The 22,759-nt window shown below is 47.7% G+C and overlaps 1 protein-coding gene across 2 annotated transcripts; it reads left to right on the forward strand.

Annotated features, from left to right (window-relative positions):
* Positions 1-5,753: 5,753 nt before the first annotated feature.
* On the forward strand, positions 5,754-22,736 carry SCYL3 (SCY1 like pseudokinase 3). Of its 2 annotated transcripts, none has more exons than XM_074906885.1 (14): positions 5,754-5,861; positions 9,620-9,818; positions 10,338-10,523; positions 11,192-11,305; positions 12,030-12,086; positions 12,840-12,942; positions 13,521-13,632; positions 14,319-14,396; positions 16,063-16,202; positions 16,902-17,089; positions 17,605-17,776; positions 19,451-19,594; positions 20,198-20,934; positions 22,289-22,736. In XM_074906885.1, exons 2-14 carry the CDS (start codon positions 9,654-9,656, stop codon positions 22,349-22,351), a joined length of 2,259 nt encoding a protein of 752 aa, XP_074762986.1. In that variant the 5' UTR covers positions 5,754-5,861; positions 9,620-9,653; the 3' UTR covers positions 22,352-22,736. The 2 variants fall into 2 exon arrangements, with proteins under 2 accessions (XP_074762986.1, XP_074762985.1); XM_074906884.1 differs by having other exon boundaries at positions 5,756-5,861; positions 9,528-9,818.
* Positions 22,737-22,759: the final 23 nt, after the last annotated feature.

Raw genomic sequence — 22,759 nt, forward strand, 5'->3', positions numbered from 1 at the left:
TGTGGTCAGCGGTGGTGAATGTGTTTCTAACCAACGTTTCGTTTGTTTTACAAGGCATTTAAGAAGAATGCTTTGTGTGAAGCGTGTTTAACATGGACTGTTTCCCTCTAACCCTTAAGTCACAGGAACACTGTTAAGCCCAAGCATATCCTGGCACTGCCCTGACACGTAGTTACCGAAGTCCAGTCCTGAGTCTGAAGACTTTAATAATGGAAAGATGGCACAGATTCTCTCCCCTGGAGCTTCAAACATTTACAATCTAGTTCAAATGCTTGAAAACATTTAAAATTAGAAACTATACTACAACGGAATACCTTTACCATAGCGTTTAAATAGAATTCTGTGGGCTGAGACAAGACTGCCACATCCTGAGGACTTGCAAAAGAAAAAAAACACTGTAACTTGGTTCAGAATCCAGATACTTTCCCCCAGCTTCCTTATCCTAAATGACAAATGCATCTCAACCTCCTTGTTCGCAGGGTTTAAGTTGGGTCTAAACACAGATCATTGACTGAGCAGCAAAGACAAGCCAAGATACCTTCACATTGGACTTGTAATGTGGTGATTGTATTAAGCCATGTTTTGAAACATGCTACATGCAAACAGAGTTTAGGCTAAAGCTCTTCTCGTGTATCCCCACCCATAACAGACAGAAGAAAGCGTATGAAGTGCCCTCTCTGCCATAGCCATCAAGGTAGCAGTTCAAATTCTCACTTTCTAAAAGAAAAGCTACTTCCACCTCATCTTTTCTTTTTAAATGGCTATGGATTTGCAGAATTGTTCCTCTCCTCTTTTCTCCCTGGCTTAAACAGAAACTAGACTTGCATAAGGGGCTGATACTACTAAAACAGTAGCCAGTAATCCTGTAAGACTGGTGTGTGTGCTAGGAAGGTGATCTTCAAAGGCACGGGCTTCTTTAGGAAGCTTACAGACTATTAGTCTTATACTTGAAAACTATCTTTGAGATCAAGGTTGTTTTGAAACCTTGCTTTATCTCTTAAAAGCGTGCAGGTACTTTTGTGTGCCCTGTTACTCACTATGTCTCATGCTGTAGGACTCAAAATGATTCTAAAATTAGCCATGGTGTTTAGTACCATTTTTCAGTTTCCTCCCTGTGCTGGCTTCATGTTTATGGCTTCACTTAATGGAGGTAGGTAGAACAGCACTGCCAAGATGAACTAGTATTTTTTAAAATATTTTTCTATACAATTTTTAACTAATTCTTATGCAGTTTCTTAGAAAATATAAGAAACATTAGAAACACTGCAGAAAACCTAAATTAAACTAATGGGTTTCCAGTGTTGTTCCTTTCTAGATTCTTTCCATTGGTTTGAGCCCACACTTTATCTGCCCAGCAGTTGTGCCACATTTAGTCAAAAGCTTTCAGATATTTTTAGAGTTATAGCTGTGAGAGAAATTACCCAAACTGCATATTCAGACACAAGCTTCTCTTTTAAGACTGGCACTCACTCATCAGGCTTTTCCAGAAAATTATTGTGAAGTTATTTAAAGCAGTTGCTCTTCTCATGAAATGTGTTTTGGGGAAAAAAAAAAAAAAATGAAGTGGGTCCTTGGAGTATATGCAAGCTATCAATGAAACTGAAGGAGCCTTTAATTGGAAGCTTCAGGTTAACGAGGAACTACAGTTGAGCTTCAGCAAATGGGTGGGTGTCTTTAATTGTAATTCCGTTGTGACCATGCTGAGAATAAATGGCAGTGGAAAAATCTCTGGCTGCATTTTTAGTATTCAATGTTAGGAGTTTATGAGAAAAGAATAAAAGATCAAGTATTTGTAGCTTTGCCTGGCAGCAGCTAAGAGAAGAACATCATTTATCTGCAAGCAGAGCTTGGTAAAAATTACTCAGCACTTAGTAGCCTGAGGACAGAGCCTGCTAGCCAAGATGAAAACCAGCTGTGCCACTATACTCTCCAAGGCAGGAGAGCGGCTGATTTTTCCTTTAATTACAGTTCCTGAGCCAGAAAGGGGAAAAAAGATATGAGTACATAGACTTTTCAATCTATATCACATTTCCTGTGGGTGTCAGAGGGAGACTGGAGAGTCTGACCTGTAGGGTAACTTTTTAATTATCTGTATTTATGGATTCAGTCCCCAGGTACTGTATCCTGCATAAAATGGGGCGAGGATGGATCTGCTTTCTCTTAACAACTTCTACAACTTTTGTCCTTTCCTCTTCTTCCTGTTTTCTCTCTCTGACTTTGTACAGCTCCTCTTTTCTATCTCTACAGCAGCAATCCCTAACCATCCCAGGAGTATCCTCTTTTCCAGTCTGCTGCTAATTAATTAATGAGTTTGATTAGGCAGGTGTTTTAGATACAACTAGGCTGTAAAGTTAATATAGGCTGAGAAGTTCATATGTCTGTTAGCTGTTATTCAGCCTTTCTGCAGTATAATTTTGGTGAGCAATCTGCTTAATGCAGCAGCCTAAAATCTCGTTTGAAATTATTATTTGTACCACGCTAATATTTAGGAGCTTACTAGGGCAACAGAGGGTGGGGAAAAGAAAAAGTAAACAAATACCCTTGGCCTAGAAAGCTTATGACGGGCCAGATTCAAAGTCTTTTAAATATCAGTGTGTGCGTAGAGCTGTCTGGTAACAGTTTAACATGTGCCTTTCATTCTGAAATAAGACTGCCATGATTCTGTTTAATTTAATCCACTCTGGATTAAATGAAACAGGAACAAGATGTATCTTCTTCTGGAATAAGCAGGACAAGCTCTGTTTAGATACAAGAGATTTCAAGTCCCTCTGGCAGGTTCTTTAATGGAATTCCTGTGATAAGCCACTGGTGAGCTCAGCTGTGGGCTCTTCATGGGAGAAGGCTGAGAATAGCTACAACCTGCATTCCTTCCATGACAGTCCTCAAGAAAAATAAAATAGCAGGCTTACTGGTGCAACTGTCAGCTGTTAAAGTTGTTGTGATCTGCTCATTTTTCTTCTTTATGAGGTTAAGGAGAGAGCTCTGAGGCAACATGAGAGGTACAGGCTGGCTGCCTGCACGAGCAGTGGAAGACAGTGCGGCACGCAGGTCACAGGTAGAAGGTGACGCTTGCAACCAGTCTGTCTAGAAACCCACGTGAATGCGAACATGGACTTTTCTGGAATTGGTATGTTGGGGTCCCTGCCCCCTAAAAAGAGAAGCCCACTTCTGTTTTTTAAGAAATTGAGTACTTGAGAAATATCCTTAGCATCAAAAAGCTACTGTAATGTTGTAACTAACATGACTCTGCAGCAGGAGGACATTATTGGAAAACTCAGGGGCTGCGGTTCTGGCGCTGGGGGCACCACCCAAGACCTGTGTCTTCCCTCTGACTTTTCCAAAGGCCCTGCGGCCTGGAAGAGCTGGGAAGCTTTACAGCAGTGCAGATAGCGACCACACCGGTGTCTGCTGGACAGTGCTCCCCACCTGCCCCCTTAGCCCTTACAGGCTCTATTCTATTGATGTACTTTTTGCGCCATCCTCTTCTACAGTTACTAGCTGCCTGTCTCTCCACTACACCAATCTTTTCTTGCCCAATTGACTTAGATAACCAGTTAGAAACTTGCTAAGAGCTCTGTAATCCCGCTAGTGCCCTGTCTACTCTTTCTTCTTCTGCCCTTGAAAGAGAAGGAAGGGGGTTCACACCTAACTCGTTAGGTCCTGCGTTACCCTCTGAAGGAGCTGGCATTGGCCGCTCTTAGGAAAGGCAAACTGCAGAGTCTGAAAGCCAGAAGCCCCACTGGTGTGTGTGCACAGCACTTGGGGCAGCAGGGCCCTGAGCAGGGTGCACCCCTCCATTCCTCTTTAGTTTGTATGAGACAATGGGCTCGTGGGGGAAAAGCAGATAAAGGGAAGGAGTGCATCTCCACAGAGGCCGACCAGCAAAGTTATTACACTGTAAATGATGCAGAGCAGCCAGAGTTTCCTTTTTTTTTTTTCCTTCTTTTCCTGAGAGCCACAAGAACTACACTGTAGCCTGAAGCTGACACAGGTGCTGTGAGTAGAAATCAGTTGTTGCTTATTAAGAATTTTTGTCTGTACTTGCAGTTGTTCAGGTCTTCCAATCTTCTGCCTTTCCACTGCTGCAAACACACACACACACAGAGGACGTACGAATCCATGCTTAGGCCCTTGAGTAAACTGTGGTGAGGAATGTCCAGAGTTCCGCTTATTTTGCACTTTGGGACATGACTGTCCAATTTGGGCCAAAGACTTCGGAACTTTCTTACTTTTGAAAGAGACCTAGATCATCCAGGTGCCAATTTATCCCTCTGCCAGAGGAGCAGGCTTCTCCTAGCCCTCTGCCCCTTTGTTAACCCTGACATGCCAGCCTATAGACCACCCAGCGCACACTCTAGAAGCAAGCCGCCTTCTTTGCTTGCCTGAACGGCCTTTGAAGCTCACCTGAACGAGTTTGTGTGTGGATCTGAGGGGATCCCTTTTTCTGTCTGGCTACCTGTGGCTTTGTTGTGCTGAAGGGACTCTAGCATAAACAAGCCACTGGCCAGCAGGCCTGTGTCTTTGGGGGTATCTGCACTGCCCATGCTCTGGCTGGACTGGAGGGCTTTGCTAGAAAGAGGGGGGAAAGCATATTGCTGAAGAATACGCTCCACAAAGTTCATGCCAGATTTGACAGCACAAAATTTAATGCAAGCTAAACTGGTGGAGTTTAGTTACTAAAGAAAGCTAAGGAGTTAGCACAGCTTAGACCACCATTGTTAAACATGCTGCAGTTGCCATTAAATCTTTGTCTAGACAAGGCCACGGGTATGGGGTGTGCTGCTGGGCCCTGCTCACTCTAAGCGTTGGGTTCAGAATGATTGAGCAAACCACATCCTCATGCCCTGGCGCTGCTTGAAACTGGAATAACATTGGAGATATGAAAATAGTGTGTGAAAAGCCCAGACCTCCCACTGCACTATAGTAATTCCTTTCAATGGTCGTTCTGCTGTCCAAAATACGTGAAATTTCTCCCTGGAGTCACTTTACTCTGCAGCATAGAGAGCAATTAGTTTTAATGGCATTAAATAGATCTCCGTATGATGCAGGAGTTACACCACCAAAGCAAACGCGTGGGGCTCGGGGCAATGGCACTGGGAGATGTGTTAAACAGACCACCTGCCTCGTGTACGCAGTTTTCACCCTGTTGCCCGCAAGTTACTTGGCTGGTCGGGAAGCTATTGCCGGATTCCCTGTAGCAGCGGTGTGGGGGCTGAGCCGGGAAACTGTGGAAGGAAATTAGCTCACTAAGTGGAGCCGGGGGACAAGAGGCCGCTGTTCGTTGGGAAGAGGGGAAACACCTATTCCCCAAGAGCCCGAGACCCATAAATCACACAGCAAAGGCGGTTCAGGCGGAGGGTCCGGCCGACCCACCGCGCCTGAGGCACCGAGCGGCAGCAATGGAGGAGGGGTCTGCCGGGGGGACAGCCCGGCCGCTGCTGTGGGGCCTGGACCGCAGCGCAGGCGGGAGCCGCGGGGCTGACCCCAGCACAGGCTGCACACGGACGGGCTGCAATTCTCGCCGGTGTTCAGCTGCTGCCGCGACCCCCGAGGGGCTCGCTATCGGCACGGAGCGGCCGCCGAAAGGGCAAGGGCGGCCTGAGGGGGACGCTCGCCCACAACCAAGATGGCGGTCGCCGCTTCACGGGCCGCGCCTTCGTGCGAGGGAACCGCCCGCTTCGCCCTGACTCGCCCACCGCCAGGGGGCGCGCGAGGCAGGGGCGGCGCTCTGCCCGCCGGACTCGACGGTGCGGCGCTGCCGGAAGCGGGAGTCGGTGGCCGCGCTGTGAGGGAGGGAGCGGCCGGCGGGGCTGAGGCGGCACCCCCCCCTCCCCGGGCCGGGCCGGGCCGGCGGGGAGCAGGTGGGGAGGGGGCGCTCGTGGGGGTGACCGGGGCGGGAGGCGGCGGGTGACAGGGGCTAATGGCGGAGGCAGGTAGTGGAAGGTGGCAGGGGCTAATGGCGGAGGCAGGTAGTGGAAGGTGGCAGGGGCTAATGGCGGAGGTCCTTCATGGGGGCCTTGGGGGAGGAGGGTGGCAGCGGTGAGTGGGGGTGACCAGGACTCCGCTCCTCCACCCGCCCCGGGGCGGCGGTGAACCCAGCTTCGCTGGCGCCCGGGCAGCCTCCCGCTGGTCCCCGGTGGTGCCCGGCCTAGCGCTGCCCGTGGGCCGGGGCCGGGCCGGCCGCTTGGGCTGCAGCCGGTGCCACCTTGTCCTGCTGGCGAGGTGCCTCAGGCCGCGCTCAGGACAGGTCCTGCCAGCTCGGCGGAGGAGGTGGTGACACTGCCCTCCCTCCGCGCGGGGGTCTGGAACTCTTAGGCAGTGTATGCGGTGGGGACAAAATATCGCTTTATCGGGGAAAAAAAGCAAATACGGCATTGGTGACTGTAGTTGTGTTGAGCGCGCTGTAGGCAGCGGCGTTGAGCCCCGGCAGCCGGTGTTGTTTCTCGGGGAGCCTTCCGTGTTACCACGCGTGCTCTGTCCCCATGCCGGGTGTCGGGGTTGAACTGTCCTTTCGGAGGTGATATACAATCACACGTCCTTTCCCAGAGAGGCCGTCGCCTATTGCTCGCCCACCCGCCGGCCTTCGCGGCACTGCTTGCGCAAGGTGCCGCCGGAGCTTTGCTGTTGCCGTGTCGGGAAGCCTCTGTCTTTGGGAATGAAGCTCCTGTCACCTCAGACAGCAGCTTCCAAGAGGCTCTGCTGGCGTGGGAGGTGGTGGACAGGGCGAGTGGAAAGCCGGGAAGTGCCTCGCTCTTGGCAGTGAAGGGACAGAGCTTAGTGTATGTGCTTCAGGTGGACACCTTGTGTGCAGGGTGCTCTCACTTGACAGAGAAGCTCAACTGAAATTCCAACTCTAACACTCTTTATATCAGGAAAACCAAATTGTTCTTAATTACCAGTCCTTCTGGCTTTCCCTGCCAGGCTCCTCCATCTCAGGGTGTACGGTGTGTTACATCTAATGTTTGTGTTTACTTTTACATTTTTTTCATTTTTATTGAAAATATTAAGGGCTGATAATGTGGGTAGCACTCTCAACCCACAAAGCTTAATGTGGTCGTTGCACAGTGTACTTGTGTGACTGACAGTTTATCTGTAGCATCAGAAGAAGAATTCTGTGGGTTTTGGCCACATCTAGGTGTACGCCTTTTCAGTGCTTTTGCCTGCTGCAGTTTCAATAGCTAACGTGTTTTGGAGTGCCGTGAAAAAGAAAAGAAACCAAGCAATAGTTTCGTGAAGCTGACGTGTTCCTGAAGAGTGTGGCTCGTGGTTCTGCATGCTGCTGTTGCTGCTTGGTTGTTGGAAGCTGCTCTCTTGGAGGTGCTCGGCGTTTGAAACCAAGAGTTGCTGGGCTCCTCCTGGGAGGTGGTTACCTGGAGCAGGGGGTGCTTGTTTGGAGCTGTTGTTGTACAGTGGCACTCGAGTCGATTGCAGTTATCTGAGTTACTCTGATGTTACAATATTTGTGAACTATGGGGCATCTCTGAAGCCGAATTTGTAACCGGTGAGTATGCCTATATGTGGAGGAACACACGGCACTAGGTCAGTTCAGATACCTTCAGCTGTCCTATGCAAAATCTGACTGGAAAATAATTATGGTAGAGCTAGCAAACAGAACAAAGGGGAAAAGAGCAGAGAAGGCAGGTAAATGCGCTGGGTTGTGCCCAGGAGGAGCAGCTGATGCCATCACACACAGGTGTGGAAGGTTAACCCAGGGTGAGCTGGAGAGAGCTCCAGGCACCGCCTGCAGAGGAGCCCTTCCTCTCAGGGCAGTGTGAATCCTCTTGTGCCAAGGAGTTTGCAAGAAAGTCCTTTTTGGAAATGTGTGTGACTACTGCATTGTATTTCCTTTTCACCTGTTGGCCCTCTGTGTGGTCTTGGGAAGCTGCAGTTTAGACTTCTATAGCTTTTCCTTTATTTCTTAAAGGTTACATTAAAGAAATCAGCACTGAAAAGGCACAGATCCATTCGTGACACTAGAGGGGAAGGAAATGTAGGGAAATGTAGCAAGTTCCATGTTCTGTAGTTAATTCAGTGTTAGATTTTAAGTGGGTCAGGATACACAAGCTCAATTTAAAAAAACACAATTTCAGACTGTAGCAGTGGTTGTATGCTCTGGAGGGTTAAGGTCTGTTCACATCGAACAGTTCAGAGCTGACATGTGTTCTGGGTCCCATATCTGATGGGTTCCTAGGGTTCGTTCCTCCCAGCAAGAAGCACATCTGTAGCTAACTGTTTGTTACAGAACAATTAGCAAGGGCAATTAAATCATGTGAGCAAGGATTTGTATGAAATCTATTCAAAGGCAGTGTTCTGCTCCTTCCCAGTGCTCTTGTTGACTAGGGGGTTGTGCACCTGGCATATTTGTTTAATAAAAGCATCAGATCATAACATGTTTAAATATAGGACACTTTGAGGAAAGGGTGCAACCATTTAAATAACTAATTCTTAACTGAAGCAGTGAAAAGAAGCCAGGAGATGGTAACAGACAAGCTCTCTCTCCAGCTCTCTCTCTCTAGAAGCCCCCAGTGCTGCTGCCCTCAGAGCTCCTGAGGCAGCTTGAGCTAGATATGTGGGAGAGGGGCTAGAGCAGCAGCAGCTTTGCTCTAACAGCTCTGCTTGAGGAGCTGAGAGGGTCCCATGTTGTTGCCCTCCTGAAGCCTCAGGTCATGGCTCGAAACAACCACAGTAAAGCAGTTGCAAAAAAAATGCTTGGGAGTGGGCAGTTTTTTCCCCCACTTTTCCTGAAAACAGGTTTTGTGCTCTCCTCTCATCACTAAAGACTGTTTGCTAACTTCTGCACACAGACTGGTATTCAGGGTCTTGCCTGTAGCCTGCGATCGCAAGCCTGATTACAGAGCATATGCTCGGTCAGTGTTTTTTAAAAGAGCTTCTGCAATCAGCATGTTTGTTTTACCAGTTTTGTATGTGAGGAAGCAGCACAGAAATCTGTGTCAGCCTCTTCTTGACAGAGGCTATGGGAAGAAGAAAGGGTTGGCAGGCTGATGAGTATTTATCAGATGGAGAGAAGATAATTGGGGTGGGGGGGAAATCATGTTGCTGGGGGAGTTACCTGACTGTAGTTTCACTGAAATCCTCTGTGGCTTGGAGAATTGGGGAACCTCTGCTTTTAAGCAGGCCAGGGGCTCCTTGTGCCCTATGGCTGTGGCACTCACACTTCCGAACTGCTGACCGCTTAAGCTGAATTAAACCTCTGGAGTAGGTGTCTGCATGACTAGGGGTATTGGTGGGCCCTGGGTTTGGCAGATTCTCGGCTTGGTAGCCAGGTCCAGGACTAGTTGTGGACGCAGTACTGTGTCAGAGCTGGTAATGTCTGGTGGTGATGCTGACACAGACACCAGCACAGTCCTAGCTCCACAGCTAGAGAGCTGCTCGCCTGTTGATCTGAACCCTTTTGTGGGCATTTGGTTTCCTTTGCAAAATAAACGATGGGGATTTTATTCTTGTCCTTAACGAAGGAGGGCATACTGGCAGGAGGGGGCTCTTCATGGCTGCTTCATGCTTTGCAGAAAATGTTCTGAAGGCAAACGGGACAGTGCCTGTGGGAACTATATTTGTCCGAAAAAATATTCCTTCACCCAAAGGCCTGTTTGTTGTCAAGGGGGAACCTCTACAACGGCCCAACTCTGCAAGTGATGGGCTCGGAGAACAGCGCTTTAAAGAGCTATGTGCTAGAAGAGCCGCCGTTCACGCTGCCAACTGGACACACAATTTATCCAGCCGTGCTACAAGATGGCAAACTTGCTTCGGTCTTTGTGTACAAGCGAGAGAACGAAGATAAGGTTAATAAAGCTGCCAAGGTACTGTAGAGAATGTGCTTGGGACAGAGCTGTCCCTCCTTTGTCTTGGAGGGGTGGGAATCAGTTAATGAGGGCCACACCCTTGGGTAGTAAGGGCGGGAGAAAAGGTCGAAGTTGACCCTGGCTGCCAACACCCGCCATGCAGGGGGAAAAAGGGGCAGCTGCGAAGCTCATCAGGTGCTGCACGGTACGAGCAGTGGTGGGAAGCAATGTTCAGATAGCAGTACCTGCGTTCCTTTGCAGAGCCCTGGTCTTTTCCTGCAGATACAAGTCAGAGAGTCTTTCTTGGGTGGATCCTACCCAAAATACCGTGTTTATTCTGTGTAAGACTTTGTATCTAGACATGTTACAAAAAGTTCTGCAGTGAGTGAGTGAGTGAGTGTGCGGAGTGCTTGGTGAGGAGCAGGGATGGGCTGTCTAAATTCAAGCAGAAAACATGGCTAAAAGTACAAGGCTAAGCTCTGCAGCCAAAAGAGATGCCTTTGGATGAGATTTAACAGATGTCTTTGTTCCTGGAAGCACCTGAAAACCTTGCGCCACCCTTGCCTTCTGCGCTTCCTCTCTTGTACTGTGGAAGCAAATGGGATCCACCTGGTTACAGAACGTGTGAAGCCTTTGGAGGTGGTCCTGGAGACGCTCTCTTCTGCAGAAATCTGTGCAGGGATCTACGACGTGTTGCTGGCACTAATCTTTCTCCATGACAGGGTAGGTACCACTGGCAGCAGTCATCAGGCTTTGGTGGGAGCCAGACCAAATGTGACAGGGGAGCGTCGTACCTGGGCTTGCCTGGGTGACTCTCATTCCTAATTCCTCACAGACAGACACACACCGAACAATTCTTTTAGGCTGAAACTGCTAAAATAATTGACTGCATTGTAGGAGGAAGGGTAATTGAAAATGCTGTGGGTTTTGGAAGTTAGGGAGCAGTACTCAATTCATGAATTGACATCTGCTTGCAGTGCTGCTCACGTTAGGGAAATGGGATTGCTAGGCCTTGGCATTTATTATTTACAGCTGTTGCTACATGTTGCAGCTCGGTGTCACCGCTCCCCTGTTTTGGCACTGCGTGGTTGTCCAGAACTGCAGTTAAATCCCAGCTTAGACTGTAGCTTTTGGGCTTTGTGTTCATAGTTGGAGGTCTTCTCTGGATTTAAGTCGTATTGCAAGGGCTGTGACAGTTACAGCTTTGTCTGCTCTAAAGCACCAGCCCTTCTGCCTGACACCTGCTAGTCGCCTGCAAAATCCCGAAGGACCTTCGGAATTGTGTGTTTTTGGCAGCTTTTCCTCAGCACTCAGTGCTGATGACAATTTTAAATCTTCATCTATCCCTGAGTCTGTTATCCTTTTTTTTTTGTTTGTTTGGTATGTTTTAGGGAAACCTAACACATAACAATGTCTGTTTATCATCCGTGTTTGTAAGTGAGGATGGGCACTGGAAGCTGGGAGGAATGGAAACAGTGTGTAACTTTGAAGAAGCCACCCCGGAGGTAAGAGCCAAGCAACGTGCACTCTGATGCCCAGGAGAGGGCTCCTGGCTGCCTCTGGAAGCTGGCCGCCCATGGATGTGAAGGCCCAAGTCCTTCCAGTTATCTGAATTTACTGTTAAGTGTGTTGGCTCACTTCCAGCTCTGACCTGAATCTTTGCTCCAAGGACTGTAACTATAAACTACGATGTCTACACAAACAGAAATTACCCATTAGCCAAAAAGCAGCTACTTTTATAAGGGAGTCTGCGAGTTGGAGGGTAGGTTAAGACTGGGGAGAGTGAAAAAACTTTGCTCTTCTGGACTGATTTAAAAACAAACTAAAAAAAAAAAAAAAAAGCCTTCCATGTGAAGCAGAAAGATCTGGGCTGAAATGAATCAACAAGGAAAATAATTTAAGTGACTCCTTAGCTTTTGCTGCTGGCATTGTCATTGCTTGTTACTGGTTTTAGCAGAAAAATTGGTGGTTTGATTTCTGCTGCATGCTGTGCAGAGTCATTGCTGCAGCCTGGCACCATGTTGTAAATGTCTATCGCCTTTTCTCCCAGAGGATCCGCAAATCCTTCACAAACTATACTGAGCGTCCCTGGCGTGTATCACCTTTCAGAAGGGATCAGGCGGACGTGCAACTGGTGTGCGTGGTGGTGCACAACAATGCAAAGAGCATGGCAGTCAAACTGACTGCTAAAACTTGAGGCAGCTCATGTCTCCCCTCTTCTCCTTCCAGTTCCTCTGTCACGTCAGGTCGGTACGAGACCAGTCGTGCGTCCCTTGCGAGGAGATGGTGAGTGACATCGCTTGCTGGAGGTGCTTATTGCTGGCAGCAAATAGAAGTGTGATGTTCGGGGACTAGTTTTCATTCCCATGTTTTATTTCCTTATGCCTGAATGGGAGGAAGTGGCTATTGGTAAATACCTGAGGTTTACACTCTTCCCTTTTTTTTTTTTCCCCCCCCCTTCCGTCCCATCCGTGGTTTGGGAATGGTGTGTGGGGCACAGGGAAGTGAAATTCTGCATGAGGAGTGACAGGACAGCAGGTTCTCTAATATTTTTCAAACACTTGGTGTTGCCGCTTTAATGCTTCTAAATCACCAAAGCTTTGCAAGAATTACTTAGTTGCTGAGGCTGCCCAGATCACTGTGGTCACGCGGTCTTGTAGCTCTTGTAACAGCCTTTGTTTCCCTTGTTAGTCCCTCCCATCCATTAAGCATCCTATGAGTTATTTATGCTAAAGGAACGCTCTTCCTCTCTCTAATTATCACCTGTTTCCATAGAAAGGCTGAAAGCTGTTGACCTGCAGTTGCTGTGTGCATTCATCGGGGAATTGTTTTGTCATGATGTAGCTGCTCCTTTGGGTTATAACTTCCCCAGTGGAGGTTTTTTAGCATTTTATTCTACTTGTAGAGTACTTAATGGAGCTTTGCTGCTATAAAAAGAATTGGAGAGTGTATATGGTGGGGACGGGAATAGAGACTCATGGAAACTACCAAGTATTTTATAAACTCCTGCTTTACTGATCTTTTTGGTTTTATTTTCAGTCTGCAGATTTCAAAATTCTGCCCAACAGCTATGGGCATGCGAGGGATGCCTACGCATTTGGAACAATGGTTGAAAACCTCCTGACAGTCCTAAATGATCAGGGTGAGGAATGGCGTGTGTTTATTTCGCTGTCAACAGGCCTCTGTAGCTTATTCCTTGTGCATCAAGCTGTTTGCCTTTTGTTGCAGCAGGCAGATGTGCTACAGGTTTGGTGGCCATTGTTGTTCCTTGTGTTTGCTAAGCTAAAATGCAGACTTTGGCTTCTCTGGTATTCCCCTTTTTCTGCATTTGAAGGTGGTCCAGGTCTGGATGGAGGTCACGAGCTCTCCCAGATCTGCTCCACAGTGCTTAGAGGCTCACTTGGTCCTGCCCCACTGGCTGTCTCATCGAGGGTTATGGATGTGGCTGCGCTGTGCCACAGCTGAGCAGGGGCCACCCCCTTCTCACAGGGAGTGAGCAGGAGGTGTCTTGGGAGGGTAGTAGCGCTCCCTGGTGCCCCAATAGCCCAGCAACTTAGGAAGAGAAATGGAAATGTTATTTTTCCTTCTTTTAGGGACAGATGTGAGCAATTTTGCTATCAACTAGAGCTAAAAATAAGTTTTTGGGAGAGTGGAGGATTCCTGAATGTAGCTTGTTCAGTCTTGAGAGAGAAATTTAACTGTACGTGCTCTGGATTTCAGTTTCAGCAGATATTCTCTCCAGCTTTCAGCAAACCTTGCACTGTACACTGCTGAATCCAGATCCAAAGTGTCGTGCACCACTGTCCAGCTTATTGTCTCATGAGTTCTTCAGGTAAGGAAAGGAATATCCTGCCTCTCTTGGTAGGTCTTGATACAGCTTATTTCTGTGTTGCAAATATGTTCATTTTGTGAAGGTGTATTACTTATCAGGTGGGAAGTGCAGACTTAATCCCTACCCCTTACAGAGATCTTTGTCAAAGAGACTCCCTAAATTAAGAAAGCATTATCAGCTTTCCAGATGAGGTGCTGAGCTGGCAGTGGTGACAGAAGTGTGTCCTTTAGTCACACGCAGTCAGTTAGATCTCCCCAAGCTCGCGGGAGGTGGTGGGAAATGCTCTAGAAAATAAAATCATTAGTGATGCCACTGGAGCAAAGCAGGCTCCGAGATAATCCACACCGAGCTGTGTCCGCTGTCACCCGAGTGCCTCTCTGGGTGGTGGCTTTAGGGCAGGGTGGCACTTTGTCCTCCTTATCTCACCAAAGGTTGTCAGAGGTGGCTGATGCAGCGCTGCCCAGGTCTCCCTGTGATTTCCTGACTTCACAGTGCAGCACTGTGCGTGTACAACTTTTGGGTAACTGGTCACCCCCCCGGGCTGGAGTTTGTGGTCCACCGGCATTTGACTTGTGTCCCTCTGGTTCTCCCTGCTAAGTGAAGTACAGGGATTTGCAGTTTCTTAGTTGTGGGTGGTTTAAGCATCAATAAGGATCACACTTGACAGCCTACATTTTTGTGCTTAGGAATGATTTTCTGGAAGTTGTGAATTTTCTGAAGACCTTAACAGTTAAGTCTGAGGAGGAAAAAACTGAATTTTTCAAGTAAGTGAAAAAACTAAAATCTGGAAGCTTCTAATTTCAGCAGTACTTATGCCAAATGGGACTTGGGGGGAACTGGGAAGGCTTGTGGCCAGAGAGGTGGCTCCTCAGGTGGCAGATTTTGACTGCTTTGGCAGAACGTTGTTTGCTCTGTGTTATTTTGGGTACTGCAGCCAAAGTAATGGTCGCATCAGAGAGGAAACTCTTCACTCCCTCCTTTCCCAGTTTCTTGTGAATGGTTTGGTGTTTGGGAGGAGCCTGCTGGGCTCTGCACCATTCTGATACTTGCCAGCCTCCGGAGTGAGGCCGTGCGCAGCTGTACAGACAGCAGTGCTTTCACCTGCTACAGGCCAATTGCTGTCACTGGAGAAACAGTCAGGGACCAGACTGTAGCGCCATGCGTCACTTCAGGATGCTTTTCTGAATCCCATCTGGTTGCTAGCAGCTGGGTTGAACTCTGCAGAGCCAAGAACAGAAGCTTGGCATCAAGAACAGGAGTACGGGGATATGAAAAGGAAATAATTTTTCTATTGTCCGTGTGCTAATGGAGTTAATGCACTTTGTGGGGCATAATGCTGATGTTATTAGCAGAAGTTAAATTATTAAGGTTCTCTTCACCCTGCTTTAGCAGCACTGTCCCATCTCCCACTGCACCATGCTAAGCAGGAATCACTTGAAAAGCCCGTTCCTGTGCTGTAGCATGGCCTAACCACTTGTCTGCTCAAGCTCTGGCAAACAGCTCCTCACTGGAGCTGCCCCAGGCTCCTCTTGCTTCACACAAAGGCTATCTGCTTGCCCCATTTAAAAATATTCTAAAATATGAGAGCTTCTTTTAATGTGCTAGAAAGAAAGAATCTTTCCCTTGCCTCATTCTTCATTCTTAGGTTTATTTTAGATGCGACTTTGCAGAAAAGGGAAATCTAGCACCAGGCACCTCTTGAGGCTGAAAATTTTTTCCATTTAGGCAGATCTTGTCACTGAAAACTCATTAGCAGTTTACATGTGTGGGGTGAATTAATCTTGCGGTGCCAGCCCTGTCTGGGTGAAGCTGCTGTCTGTAGTGGGTGTCTCGACTGCAGTAGTACTGTCTCTGAAGGAAATCCTATTGTCATGGCCCCCAAGATGTTTTCTGTAAGGGAAGCTTCTGGGTAGTCATGGCATTATCTGGGCCTGGAAAAGGGAGAAGCCGATTTGTTTGGGTTTTTTTTTCTCCATATAAAATAGTTTGGGTGTTCTTACAGAGCTATTGTCCTGCCTGTTTTATGCTTCTGTGGTCACCAGCATGTAACACTAATTTGATTTCACTAGTTTGAGACTAAGTGGAAGAGAAAGGGGATCTTAGGAGGAGCATTCCGAATGGTTCCCCCTGTCTCTGTAACAGCAGTGTTTACTGAGGGAGGGAATGAATACTTTGCTTAAAGATACAGCAGTGTTGCCCCTTTATCAGGCAGAGAGGCTGTTCTGTGTTATCTTTGCTTGAAAGCTGCAGGCAGGAGCTGAGGCTTTCAGGCATGCATGCTAACCTAGGAGGATGCCGAGTGGGAGGCTGTGATAGGACAGTCTCTAAGAGATGAGGCAGACACAAAAAGAGGGGACAGTGATATTAAGGGAAACCATCATAAATGCATGGAAGGCTGCCTTGATGCTGACTGCTCTCTCCTGAACGCAGATTCCTGCTGGACAGGGTGGCCAGCTTGTCAGAGGAGCTGATAGCGTCACGGCTGGTGCCTCTTCTACTCAATCAGCTCGTGTTTGCAGAACCTGTAGCTGTCAAGAGTTTTCTTCCTCATCTGCTGGGTCCAAAGAAAGGTGACCTTTAAATACTTTCTCTCTTCACAATTATTACTGACAAGTTTGGAATGAATTCAGAGTAGTTGTTCCACTGAATCAAGGGAACAGTGGTGTTTAACCAGAACAAATGCTGTAGCATACAGAACTGGAAAGGACAGTTAGGTGTGCTTCCCTGTTTGCAGCACTCTCCCTGGCTCTGCTGATGCTGGGAGAATTAGGAATTGCCTGGGCTTTACATGTCACCCCACCCTGCAGCCCAGGCTTTTGAGTGGCTCACTGCCTACCCCTCTTTTCACTTTGCCCCTACCCTGCCAGCCTTTTTTTATTCTGCCACTGCACTCATTCTCCTGTAAGGGCACGCAGTCTCTCCTCTGTGAGGTATTCAGCATGGCTTGCTGGATCCCCAGCTCTCTGTCCCTGCTGTTGGTCTCCCCTCTCTTAGAAGTGTTTCTGAGATAGCCACTGGTGTTTCAGCCAAGCAGCAGCTGCCTTGTGACTGACCTTCAGTGCTCGGAGCCCTTGCCCATGCACAGTGGACACCGACACTGCTGCCTCCCTGACATCCCAAGCAAGCTGTGGGGACAGCTGACAGGGAGTCAGACCTGGCGGTGGGGTGACACTGTACATCTCAGCTGGGATGGTTTCTCCGTGCGTGGCTTTTGGGTGAGCTGTCTCTTGCTGAAGCAGCCTTTTCCCATCTTCACCTCTCTTCCCTAGAGCAAACTGGAGAAAGCCAGACCAGCTGCCTCCTGTCACCGGCCTTGTTCCAGACACACGTCATTCCTGTGCTGCTGAAGCTATTTGAGGTTCACGAGGAGCACGTTCGAATGGTGCTGCTGTCTCACATTCATGCCTACGCAGAACTGTTCTCTCGGGAGGAGCTGAAAAACATCATCTTGCCACAGGTTAAGGACAGCGAAACTATATGCACTATATCCTAGAATGTGGGATTTGTGCTGCTTGGGTTGGTTCTTTGCTTAAAGTTAGGGCCTCGTAGTGCTGGCCACAGACAGTTTGTAACTTCCTTTCTATGCAAGCCCTAATACACCCCATCCTGATCTGGAGTGCTGGTTTTGTTAAACCCTGTCACAGGCACCACTTGCACCAATACCTGTTGGCCTTGACCTCCTAGCAAGAGGCTGTTTCTGTTTCACACCACAGCTGTTGAGGGGAAGGAGTGAGCAGTCCCAGCTTGGGGTGCCTTGGCATTGGGGTCTGGTGCTCACCAGGCACTGGGATTGGCCACCCTCCTCAGCTTATGGTACAAAGTGCAAGGCCGATTTTATGCTATGGAACAATGTCCAGTATCTACTGAGAGCTGTGGGAGATCATAGAAATGAAACATGCTGCAAATATAACATTTAAAGGGGGAAGAAGTGAAAAAGCAGTTCTTGGTAATGTTACAATGTTCTTGGTGTAGGTATTGCTGGGCCTTCGAGATACCAGCGACTCTATCGTTGCAATAACGCTGCACAGCTTAGCAGTTCTTGTCTCCCTCCTGGGACCTGAAGTAGTTGTAGGGGGAGAACGAACGAAGATTTTCAAAAGCTCTGCACCAAGTTTCATGAAAACTGCTGATCTCTCCCCAGAAGGTAAATGATAAAGTCAGAGTGCGCTCGGGATTCTCACCCATTCTGTCCAAGCAGCATAGGCAGGATTTCTTGGATGATTAATCTGTTGCTGTTGACATGTGAGAATTGAAGTTTAGCTTTTTTTCTATTAAATTAGGTGCTGTTTGCAGATACAGAAATTATATCAAAAGAAGCATTATATAGAAGTATTTTAAATGTAGGAAATATGTGAAAAAAAGTTTAAATCTTATCTTCATTTAAGAACCTCTATAAGTAAAGGAGATTAAGTGTGTGTGTTTGGTGCAAAAACTATACTGCCCTTCTAAAGGACTCATGTACTTATCCAGATAGTTGTTTAATATTCCCTCTGTCCTTCATGTTTTTATAAACAGTAAATCTCATCCTCTTCCCCTGATTTCTATTCATAGATTGGAAAAGGAATACAAACTTCCCTATTTTCTCAGCTCTCAGGAGGCTTTTCAGCTAATCCAAACGAAGACAGTAGTCCCTGCATGTGCTAGATCACTTGGAACCAACAAGCGTACTAAGGGAAAGCTTTTCTGGATATTGAAACTGAGCATGCTTATAACTGGAGGGAACAATCAGCATTTGTTCTACTTTAGACATATAGATACCAAAAGAAATGCATGATTCTCTGTGTACTGACAGCTAACCCCCTTTATTAAAATCTGTGGATGGCTCATTGCATTATTTTTCTCTATATTATTTTAGTAGACTGTAGTAAATAAATCCCTTTGGGTTGCATGGTAAAACCAGATGTTTTTCAGGATATATTTTAAATGACACCTGATGTAACTATTGACAAACAACAAAAAACCCACCTTTGTCCTCAACAGTGACAGACAACCTGCAAAAAACAGTACCAGAGGTTGAACATGTGAGGCTTAATAAGCTGTTTGTATGAGCCCCTGAAAGGATGTACCTTTTCTTGAGGGCCCTTTGGGGTGTTGTGTGCTCACTGCAGGCCCTTCTGGGGCCCCAGGCTGTGCATCTCTGCTCTGGTAACGCTGAGCCTCAGTGGGCTGGCTGGCAGCACTGTTGGAAGCCATGGCAGCGCTGGCCCAAGCCGAGGCCAGGGAATCACCACCCCAATTGCCCAAAATGAACAGGAACACCTGCCAAGCTGTCATGGCTGGCCCGGGGACCCAACAGGCCCCATGCAGCGTCAAAGCGTGGCCTTGACCACCTGCCACCTCACCTCAGGTTGGTACAAGGGGCTGCCGACAGCCTCCTGGTCCTGGAAGCAGCTTTGCTTGTGCCCAGGCATCAGAGAGGGTTTGTGTAGTGGTGTGAGCTTGCTTATGCTTTGAATCGTTGTGACTACCACTGCTGTGCTTTTGTACAAGAGGCAGGTAATGGGGGATCTGTGATGCCAGGCGATACAGGAGCCAGGGGGCTGACAGCAGTTTTTAAGCATCTGTTCTGATCACAATCAGTTTGTTCATTGTGTACTTCCTGAAAGAATGTATCAGCAGAAACTGGCCATTTACAGTTGCTGAAACTTTGTCCTGGCAAGGGCTGCAGCTGGCAGGAACAGAGGAGTATTGTGTGACGTGCAGCTGTTGGATTGCTGCGCCAGTGTTGCAAATAACAGCCTTCCAATGCTGCGGGCAGCTTCAACTAAGACTGACAACACACCTTCTGGACTTTCTGTCCTTTCTTTTGTCCTTGCAGAGTCCCCCCGTCATGTTTTAAGCAATCGGAAAAATCAAACCTCTCGGCCCTTGAACAACAATTCTAGTGTGTTCCCCATCTCTGGGAACATACCTGTCAAGAAGACTTCTGTGCAACAAGACAATCCACTGGCTTTAAAGACAGGTAAAACTTTGCTTTGGCTCTTCCTTTCTAGAAATTAAGTGTCCTACAAATGAAATGTTGCTGGAAAAGACGTTAATTTTCCCCATGTGCTGATCTGAAAGAGATTGGGTCAATCAAGGAAGATAACAGTGAAGGAACAAGAGCATGACCCTTGACTTCCTAGGAAATAGTTATTTGGGAATCTGAGAGGCACAGACTGCTGGCCAGCTGGCCAGCCTTGGATTTGTTTCCTTACAGCATGTTCTCTGCTGTACTTTTTCAGCCCTCCCCCAGCTTGGCAGATATACTAGATTTCTAGATTCTCTGGCCTCAGAATCTGACTCAGTTTACTTCTGTGGCCTTCTTTGAGTTACCTGTTGCTCATCAACAGTCAGCTTTTATTGCCCCAGGGCTCTGAGATGAACACCCCTCCTTTGCAAGCAGGGGGGCAGATGTGCTTTCTAACAGGTGAGGAGCTTAGTGCTGAAGCATCTGTGCAGCCAGTGTTACAGCTTATTTCCATGCCAGGTGGTACCTGTGCTGCCGAAGAGTTAAAAGGCACAACTCCAGCTCTACTCTTGCTCTCTTGAAATAAGGCTGTAACACCACCTTTGTCTTCCACAGGAGAGCAAGACACTCAGTCCCCATTGAATGGGATTCCAGGAAGCATTACTACACTCAGGAGCAGCAGGAGCTCCTTGACTACCTCCGAAAAGGCAGCAGAGGAGTGGCCAGACTGGAGTGAGCCAGAGGAGACAGACACTGAGAAAACTGTGAAGATTCAAATTCAGCCCCAAGAGCCACGGGGCAGCATGGGACCGTATTTTGCTGAACACGATGTAGATGAGAAGCCTTGGGATGATGTTGAGCCCAGCAGCCCTAGTCCTGAACTGTCCTCAGGAAACTGCCTCACTGTGACACAAGCTGATGCAGTTGAAATGCCAAGGTCTCTGCCAGGTACTCATCAACTGAGCAAAGAATACAGAAGCCTCAGACCGAGTCCCCCCCCAAAGTCCTGCCCTGGCAACAGCTGGAGCAATGACAAGTGGGACCACCAGGAACAACTGGGAGAAACTGTGCTGCCAAAAATGACCTTTCAGGAGAGGTCAAAGTCTTCATCAGAGTCTGGCCTAGGAGAAGAATTCACGATCAAAGTGAAGAGGAAACCTGTGCAGGACCCTGAGCTGGACTGGTTTGCTGACATGATCCCAGACATTAAACCTCCTTCAGCTATCTTGATTTTACCTGAAGCAAGGACAGAAGTGGTTGTTCCCAGTCACTCTGTTGTTGCATCCAGTAGAGAAGGTGCCTCCCAGAATGTGCTGTTTTCATCCAAATTTGCAGCAGCTGATGTCATTGAGGTAAGAGGCTACAGACAGTGAGGTTTAAATGACTGCATGTTTGAGAGGATCCTAAGGCATGCACACAGCACAACACAGGGTCGTAGCAGCAGCCAGATGCTTCATCAGTGGGTGGATAACCTGAGAAGGGTATCACAGCACACAACTGTACAGTTGAGTCTTTAACTGCGGCCATAAAATGCTGAGCTCTGAATGATGCATCTTGTCAGGCAGCAGGTAATGCAGCAGGCCCTTAACACACATCTCTTGCTACTGTAGTAAGAAACAGGGAGGGAATAGACTTAACTTGTACACTACTAAAGACACTGAGGAGTTTTAACTCCAGCTTTTAATTTGTGCTGCTGTATCCAGGAAGCAAAGACCCTACACTACGTTAGGGAGAGTCATGGTTTGTCAGGCAGATAAAACAAGGCTGGATCCTGGCTGCTGAGCAGGTTTGGCCCCACACAGAAACAGAACAAGGCTTTTGGGCACAGAGGATACTCAGGACTCTGTTGCTCCTGGCTCTTCTAGGAAAACCTAATAGTGTTGTAAATAAAAGACCAGGAACCTAGAACCTCTGGATTAAAGATTTTTGGGTGCTTTGTTTTCATGAAAACATAGCTAAGACATTTCTCCATTTCAGAGAACCAGGGGGGTTATGAAAGTGCCTTTGTAAATAAGCAGGAAAATCCCTGTAGCTCCCTCACAGAGACTCTGGAGACAGCTTCTGTTTCCTAGGAGGGGAGGTAACACTCCCATGCAACTCCATTAGGGAATAGTGTTGATTTCAAGTTGTTTTGCTAACTGAGCCCCAAGAGAGCTACCACAGGGGTAGCAGGTAGCACAGGGAGAGGAGCCTCAGCTGTAAACTGAAGTTGTTTACAACATTTGAAAAAGACTGTTGTGTGACAGAAACACTGTTGTGATACCAACCCTGTGCTGAGGGGGGAGACACTCACTGCAGTGCAGTCAGTGCTGCAGAGCAGCAGAAGAGCTGGGTCAGGGGACAGGTGAGATCAAAGGTGTAGTGGTAGGATACAGCAGGACAACAGCTGTTTTCCTATAGGGAAAGAAATAATCTACTTTATAGCATTCTGATCTTAATGGAAAATTTTTTTGGTACAAGCATTTAATTTTAGGGAAAAAAAAGTAAGATGCTCTTCAAGATGTTTCCTTTAGTAGTTAAAAATTCCTTAAGTCAGAAAGCTGCAAATATTGTCACTTCATTTTTAGTCTTATGAGGGGCTTTCAGCATTCTGGATGAATGTCTTGCTCTGTCATCACGAGATGCTCAGGCCTAGTTCCTGGGACTGTGCTAAGGACAGAAGTACAGTACATGTGTCTTAATGCTGATAATTTTACATGATTCTAGGCTGAAGCTGCAGGCTGGGGTGAAGAAGGAGAGTTGAACTGGGAAGACGATGCTAACTGGTAATGAGACTGAAAGAGCCAAAGGCAACTTATGGTGTGTTGGATTCTGTAAGAGAAGTCACTGCTTCCCCAATACAGTGGATAAGTACCTCAGCACTGTTTTTGCCAGAAGGCAGGTGCTTGCTGCAGCAGCCAGCAAGATCCCATGGGGCCTGATCTCTTGCAATGGATGCTCCTTTCCAGTCTGTGCCAAAAACTGCAAGGGTGAGGCCTGCGCTCAAGCAATATGCCCAGCTGTGGTGCATGCCACTGCTGCCAGAAAGAGGAACAGCACAACAGGGGTGCTGGTGCTGACATGCTGCTGGAGGCCCAGCCTGGTGTAAGCTATTGTTTCAGAATTCATCCCTGCTCTGAAAAAACTGATGAGAATAAATGAAAGTCACACTCGGTTCCTTGGTTAATGTGCCTTTTT

This window comes from Athene noctua, chromosome 5 (genome assembly GCF_965140245.1).
Source record: "Athene noctua chromosome 5, bAthNoc1.hap1.1, whole genome shotgun sequence".
Taxonomy (NCBI): domain Eukaryota; kingdom Metazoa; phylum Chordata; class Aves; order Strigiformes; family Strigidae; genus Athene; species Athene noctua.